At 42.4% G+C, this 7,852-nt stretch overlaps 1 protein-coding gene across 1 annotated transcript; it reads right to left on the reverse strand.

The window, feature by feature from the left end:
* Window positions 1-3,443: 3,443 nt before the first annotated feature.
* Window positions 3,444-7,283, reverse strand: LOC109481498 (C-type lectin domain family 4 member M-like). Its single transcript, XM_019784078.1, has 4 exons — window positions 6,851-7,283; window positions 4,305-4,712; window positions 3,683-4,084; window positions 3,444-3,520 (listed from the first exon to the last, which is right to left on the reverse strand). Exons 1-4 carry the CDS (start codon window positions 7,281-7,283, stop codon window positions 3,444-3,446), a joined length of 1,320 nt encoding a protein of 439 aa, XP_019639637.1.
* Window positions 7,284-7,852: the final 569 nt, after the last annotated feature.

Here is a 7,852-nt window from a genome sequence, read left to right on the forward strand (position 1 = left end):
GAGTGGGATTAAAAAAAAACAGGAATACAAGTATCCTTGTATCCAGTGTATAATGGAGTATCTCACATATTTATCTTACAAACGGTGGTATCCGAGGTACACAAATATGGCAGGATATGACCCCTAAAGATGTGGAATGTTGCTATCCTAACAACGTCTTATTTCTTAACCCTCAACAGAACACCTTCCAGGACTGATTAATCTGTACACCTGGGGTCCGCGCGGACCCCAGATCAGTTTTTTGCTAATTTTTAGAAATTATCAAGATGATACCAGTTCAATTGTTTTGCAAACTGATGTGGGAACCTCTGTGTCCACATTACATACAAAAATCATACATTTTGAACTTTTTCTATTTTTTGGTGAAGAAAAGAAGACAAGAAGAAATACCCGATTTTTAAACCCATTTCAGACTGAAGGGGCTTTTGAGGCCCAACTTTGATCTCAGATAGCGGCTAAACGGCTTGCGCTAGAAGTATCAAATTTGGAGACCTTACCTAAAATGTCTCTGGAAAAAAAGTTCATATTAGTTTAATACTAGTAAGTTAATGTTTTTTTGTGTTGCCATGGCAACGGGTTTCTTGCAGGCAGTTTTATTGAAAATAGAAGTAATTTTGGTTTAAACATAAAAATTTTCTGAGTTTTATATTAAATTACACTTCTTTTCCAAAAGTAATAACATCTTACATAATTAAATATAAGTTAAATCATTTAATATGCATAGAATATGCTAATTTGATGACGTCATTGGTCAAAATCCAATATGGCGGACTATATTGTTAGCTCTGACGTCATATGACGTGATAATTACACCAAAGTTATTAAAATTTAATTCTATTACTACACCATTCTCTGAAAACTTGGTAGACATACGATGAGTGCATAAAATCATATAAAAACGGAAATAAGGTAATGTATAAGAACGCCAGTGTATTCATTATGATCGAAAGCCGGCTGGGGTCCGCGCGGACCCCAAAAGAAAATCAGATATAATTTTTTTTATAAATGGTAGAAACGGAGTTTTCTGCACTGTATTGAGAGACAACTTTGTGGGTGACAATTACCTAAAATTTCAGAAAAAAATCTTTAGAAACAAAAAAGATACTACAGAATATATAGTGCTGGGGTCCGCGCGGACCCCAGGTGTACTGTTTAGGGTTAAGTATATACGTAACCAGCAAGTATCCATACGGATGCCATGTCTGCATCCGCTGCGAAGTAAGTATCCTTACGAATGCCGCATCTGCATCCGCTGTGAGGCACGGATGCATACGTATGCGTTACGGATGTGTGTGGGATCCGCAATCCTGGGGATTCTTGGTGTGAGATCCGCAATTCTGGGTATTTTTAGGGATCTGCGCAGCATCCGTAAGGTGATGCAAATTGGGATCCTTGGGATCCGGCTGCATCCGAGGCCTTTTCGCCCAGTGAATGTTTTCTAAAGAATATGTAGCTACATTTGAGGTGGGCACTGTGGATATTATCCCCATGATTAAGTGTCTGACCTGCTTGTAGGATGTTAGAGTCAATTTGAGTCTACAAGACGGAGAAGAAATTAACCAATTTTAAGACTTTGTTTCCAGTGTTGTACATACTTCATGTTCAAAGGAATGTACACATTGTCATGAAAGCTTTAAGAAATAAAACATTAATATGAAATATGTCATCTTTCTTCAACGAGTTTGTTTCAAGGCCAAGAGATAGCTGAAGATAGATACAATGTGGGACGGAAAGGAAAATAAAGTTCTTTACACAACTCTTCCAAGTGTTCTCTTCGTCGACCGTTCTTTATATACAAAATAAGAAGCACAACGCAACGTTACTTTGGACCCCCCCCCCCCATATAATGTTTACCTCGTAAATTAATTAGCAACGGCCGTGGGTCAAATATTTCATTAGTGTACATATTAAAACGAATAAATAAATTTTAGTTCTTTTTTCCATTACGTAATACACGATGGTCAAATTTGGGCCCAAATATTCCAACCTTTTAATCGAACCGAATCATGTTCGATATGACGTCATTCGAATCGAATCATTTTCGATATGACGTAAATCGAACCGAACGTTCGTTCGATCCGGGGTCACCTGCGGTCGCGTACCGTAAACCCGCGGCTTCAAGCCCGTTTTTACACGCGTACCACCTAACAGTAAAAAATCAACATTTTCACAAATATAAACCAATTTCGGGACAGTACATCTATGCCCTGTTTTATAGTTGATATGTAACATGTAACGAAGCTACCGCCGTCATCGTGTGTGACCTTGACGATCGTAATTGTTGTTTACGGGGATATAAGTTACCCCCTGTACTTACTCACACTGCCTGACATGCTTGCAAACATAGTATTTAAACCGCAACAAAAACAAATTCAATTTCCCTCAGAAACATTTTAAAATGTTAGCAAAACACTAATCTCGATCTGTGTCGGACGGATTTTTTTAAGATGGCGGCATTCTGGAATTATCGGTCTTGGAAGTTGAAAAACTGCATTTTTTGGCGAATTTTTAGGCCTTAGCAACACTTTAACTTTGAAATAAAGAAATCTGTCCGACTCAAATCTTAATTTTGTTATACTGTTCTCTAAAATGCAATAATGTGGTATTTTCTGGGAGATTTGGGGTCGGTTTAAATCAGTTGTTTGGTTATTGACGTCGATTGTTCTAGAATAAGCATTCTACGCGTTGAGAGTGATTTCACACACATTTAAGCGTTGTAATAAAAACAACATCATATGAGGTATATGCAGTGCTGATTTTATCACATTTGGACAAGGGAGTCGCCGTGAAACTGTTAATTATTGCTTAACAAAATGTTTACCGTTGAGACTGGCACCACAGATGCCGCGCGTGGAACCCCGGTAACCTGATACCCCTCCGTAGAATTGGAAACTTTACCCTAGAAATTGACCACCGTGATATGCTTCATTAATTCAGTATTTTTTTGCGTGTAGAGACAAACGTTTGCTTCATGCATGAATATTTCATTGCGTTAGTATCAAATACAAAACACCCAACCTTCTTGTCACACTCACACAGTTCAAAAATCATAGATCCGCATTGAACCATAGTAGTTCTTTTTATTGTGGAAATAGCCAAAAAGCGTAAAATCTTAAACAGTCTTAATAATGTTAACGACAGTATCAATGACAGACAACTTAACAATGGTATTAAACTGTTACATTGTTACATTCCTGATTGTTACAGTGGTTTTAAACTGTTTCATTGTTTCTCATCAAGGTAACTTGAGATGATTCTGTCATCAGGAGGACATTGTGGGCCTTGTAAAATGGCAAAAAAATATATAAGACGTGCCAAAGTCTACATCTGGAAACTGAAGTGTTACAGTACTGTTTCATAACATTCTATTTTCCCATGTAGAATAAACTTGTAGGAAAAAATGTTGATCTAAAGGATCTAAACCAATGCTATATTTCCCGGTCTTAGGTTTTTCTAGTTAGTTTTACTGCGGATGGTCGGAGAGCCGTTGTACAGTAGTGGTGAGAGTCCCGCCTGTCGCCTATGGACGTCCTGAAAAAAAAAACCGAGCCGAATTAAAAGGGATTAGAAATGATTTGGTTCGCCAAATGATGGTCTGCCACCTTATCCAGATATGTACTTAAGCTGCACAATGATTACTGAATGAAATGGCTTCATGAAATAGTGCGGATACAAGAAGTACCTGGTGCAGCCTGGCATATGAAGTAATTCAGCATGAAGCATGGTTGGTCGTCCCACTTGTCTTTTTCGGATGGCTTTGCGGAGTAACAGACGCAATCTTGCATTCCGAAAAAGTTGTTCGGTTCTCCCGGACTCCAGGAGCTGTACGGCCCAAGTGCAGAACGGTCCACCCACTCAAACCTTCCCTCTTCGCGCTGATCGTGCAGGCCGATCCAGAAGTTCCAGTGATCGCTCACGGACTTGTACAGGGAGATGAGGAAGGCGTCGGTCCCAGCGTCTCGGGGCATGGCGAGGGTGCCGCCGTCTGCACGACATGCCGCGGCAGCTTTGTCGAAGGACTTTCGTTTGTTGAAGGCCTTGTAGCAGGTTCCACGCCACATTGTGTAACTCCGAGGACAAGATGCTGGAAAACACGTTTTGTATGAAAAACAGGCCAAATATGGATCATGTTGAAAATCATGACCCACATGCAACATATGCAGTTAAACACTGTTTTTAAAAGGCGAAATAAACCTAGCCTCCCAACATAGATACCAGTGCCCCGCATTAAGTGTTTTTAAGCTAATGGTGGCGGAAAAAAGACCATCAGAATTAGTCAACATAACAGCTGAAAACCAATTTACTTAAAGTCTGTCCAATTTTGTGACGACGCTTCTCGTTGTCCAGTTCGCGTTTCAAGGCGTCAACAGTGGTGGACAGTCGGCGAATGTCGTGGTAGTTGCGTTTCAAGGCATCAACAATTGTGGGCAGTCGGCGCATGTCGTGTTGGTCACGTTTCAAGTCGTCAACAATGGTGGAGAGTCGGCGCATGTCGTGTTGGTCGCGTTTCAAGTCGTCAACAGTAGTGGACAGTCGGCGCATGTCGTGTTGGTCGCGTTTCAAGGCGTCTTGGTTGCGTTTCAAGGCGTCTTGGTCTCGTTTCAAGGCATCTTGGTCGCGTTGTAAGGCTTGAACAGTGGCGGACAGTTGGCGCAGGTTGTCTCGGTGTCGTTTCAAGGCGCCTTGGGGTGCTTCACTATCCATGATCCGTTCTGGGGTAGAATAGACAGGGTTTTATCCGTAAATAAATTCATCAGGTTGGTAAACGAAATAATAGCAAAGGCAATTGATCACAACCATTTATTTTTCACGAGCCGACGTTTCGATGACCGCCTGTCATCTTCATCAGGGCAATTCTGATTGGTTTACTGTGCACACTTGCACTACGTTCGGAAATGCATTGTTAACAGTAAAAACTAGCTTTAGTGCAATGTGAACCAAGTAACAGTGCACTGTGAACTATGTAACACCTTTAGTGCAATATGCACCAAGTAACATCTACCGTCAGTGCACAGTAAACCAGTCAGAATTGTCCTGATGAAGATGACAGACGGTCTTTGAAACGTCGGCTCGTGCTACCACCACTTATTTTTGAAAATAAATGGTTGTGATCAAATAACTTTGCAATTCAGACAGGGTTTCAGTTAGCTGCGACAATGCCAAAAACAGGCCAAATATGGATCAAGTCGAAAATCATGACATACACGCAACATATGAAGTTAAACACTGTGTTTAAAAGGCGAAATACACCCAACCCCATCGAATACAGGTAACCTCAATAGTACATAACTATATTGTATGATACCTTGCCAGGTCCCTAACAACAGGGGGTTTTCCTCATGAAGTTATGAAGTCTGGAAAACATGGCATGTGCAGATCTGATTATTTATCCCATTTAGCTAGTACAGAAAAATATTTCACTGTAAAAAACTATTCGATATTATGTGAATAACTGTATTCAATTTGTTCGTCCCATTTTTTAACCTTATGTATCATCACAATCTTTATATGGTAAATTAATGGCATAGCACCCCTGTTATTTCATTATTTTTTAACGGTGTCGCTCAATGCAAGGCCAATTATTTTTGGCCACTTTTAGGCATAGAGTTAGAGGTACTTAAGTGAGTATAATGTAGTTTTGTCAGGAGATGGCGGTGGACCTTTGTGTTGAAGCTTTGTGGATTGTAGTCGGACGGAAATCATCTGTTTGTAAGAGACTTCCATAATTTTGCAGTCCGAGGAAAGAAGCTGTTGTTGTAAAATAACTTAGAGACAGGTATGTTAACGGTGTATCGATGAGAACATGAAGAGAACCTAGTGGCACGCTGAAAGGTTTTGAGCGGCGGAACAAGAAGTGCAAGTCTCCTGGACATTGACCGTGAAAGTATCTGTAAAAGAGGGATAGGGATGCGGCATTGCGTCTGTGTGAGAGGGAATCCAGCTTTGCGGCCAGAGAATGGCCGATGGCAACACAGATTCTCCTTTGAATGCGGTCTAAAATACGTAGGCAATCTTTTGGGGCACCAGCCCAGAGATGCGAGCAATACTCCATGCAAGGACGGATGGTGGATTTGTACAGATACAAAATACTTGCAGGGGTGAGGTAGTTTCTGGCTCGAAGCAGTGAGCCTACTTTCATATCTGCTGATTTGGCTATGGATTCGATGAAGTATCTCCAGGACAAATCCTTGGAGAGAATAAGACCGGCGAGGAGACGGAGACTATCATTCTCCGGCAACTCGTTGCCATTCATGGATATAGGTGGAACAAAAGGTTCCCGGTATCTGTTGATGGAGAGCTACTCGTAATTTACCAGAAAGAGATTTAATGGGATACCAGAGATGCTGTCCCATTAATTTACCATATAGAGAACCATATAGAAAAGTTGTTGGTTGTATAATGGGATAGACTTTTCTACCTATAGCTACCCCATGTACAAGTAGTTAGCACGTTTTCAAAGACAAGTTTTTTTTCGTAATAAATGGGACAAATAAGCAAAGCTGCATGTGCAGCCCCTGTTTCTCCTAGTGGGTCAGGTTCTTTCAATCATGATGTTTCTGACTTAGAAGATAGCCTGATTCTTGTAGCCCGGAACCTTGCTGTGGACTTCATGTCACACCTTGCAGTGGCCATCCGGGCTATGGTGACCATCATCATCATCATCATCATTCATCCTCTGTAGTAGAGGTGGAGCATACAAAGTTACCTCGCCACAACTGACCACCGAGTAAAGAAAACTCTTAGTGATCAAAGTGTAAGAAGAATGGCATATTGAAGTAATTCTTCTGTCCTACCTTTGTTCAAGTGATACTTCTGTCCTACATTTGTTGAAGTAACCCTTCTGTCCTACCTTTGTTGTTGGGCTTTCCTTCACTCAGCATTGCCTTGATGGTGTCGGGGATGTGAGACAGGGGCGGTTCTTCTGCCTGTTCTTGGTTGGGCTTTCCTTCACTCAGCATTGCCTTGATGGTGTCGGGGATGTGAGACAGGGGCGGTTCTTCTGCCTGTTCTTGGCCTTTCTTGGCCTCCGCGGCCCCCTGGCCAGCCTCCGCGGCCCCCTGGCCAGCCTCCGCGGCCCCCAGCTTGCCAGCCTCCGCGGCCCCCTGGCCAGCCTCCGCGGCCCCCTGGTCAGCCACCGCGGTCCCCAGCTTGCCAGCCTCCGCGGTCCCCAGCTTGCCAGCCTCCGTTGCCCCCTGGCCAGCCTCCGCGGCCCCCAGCTTGCCAGCCTCCGCGGCGACCACAGTTAGCAGGACAGGTAGTATAATCACGGTCAGCACACCCATGGTTACACTACCTTCTGTAGCTTTAGATAACTGCTACACTGTACAGGATGCGGACTGCAGTGTCCTCTTACTGCTGTAACACACTGACTTCTCACCACTCTTACATGAGTTAAAGAAGTCGTCGAAGTGGTCCTCGGGGCACAATCTTGCCGGGCTTTTAAAGAAAAGCTTCATTAATTTCATTATTGTGTTCAATTTTCCCACCAGAAATCCCATTGCTGCCTATCAGTAACCTTGTTTTCGGTCGTTCTCGTGACTTGATCTTACATGAATGTTTGAGACCCTACTTTTTGCTACATTTGTTTAACTCAATTCTTATAATTCGGTTGCCCAAGCTTGTTCAATAGGGTAAGTAGAGACCACCTACGTGTATATGAAAATGCCACTGAGATCTTGAGTGGTGATGTGGGTGTATGGCTGCTCTCAATCATTGCACAGTCAGACCTGTACAAGTAGCCACCTCTATCTTCACAAGGATCACCTGGTCATCGTGGCCACTTCTTGTAGTGGTCTATTCTTACTTTCACCAAGAAGGTTTTTCTTCGGAGACGTTCGTGTGTGTGCTTGTC

Source organism: Branchiostoma belcheri, unplaced genomic scaffold (genome assembly GCF_001625305.1).
Source record: "Branchiostoma belcheri isolate BF01 breed outbred unplaced genomic scaffold, Haploidv18h27 scaffold56, whole genome shotgun sequence".
NCBI lineage: Eukaryota > Metazoa > Chordata > Leptocardii > Amphioxiformes > Branchiostomatidae > Branchiostoma > Branchiostoma belcheri.

What these genes read in the sequence shown, in the direction of transcription:
- LOC109481498 (XM_019784078.1), bottom strand. Translation starts at nt 7,283, where the DNA reads ATGGGTGTGCTGACCGTGATTATACTACCTGTCCTGCTAACTGTGGTC. An exon ending in AGGAAAGCCCAACAACAAAG is followed by an intron (nt 4,713 to 6,850) that starts GTAGGACAGAAG and finishes ATTCTACCCCAG; the next exon opens with AACGGATCATGGATAGTGAA. An exon ending in CATATGCCAGGCTGCACCAG is followed by an intron (nt 3,521 to 3,682) that starts GTACTTCTTGTA and finishes GGACGTCCATAG; the next exon opens with GCGACAGGCGGGACTCTCAC.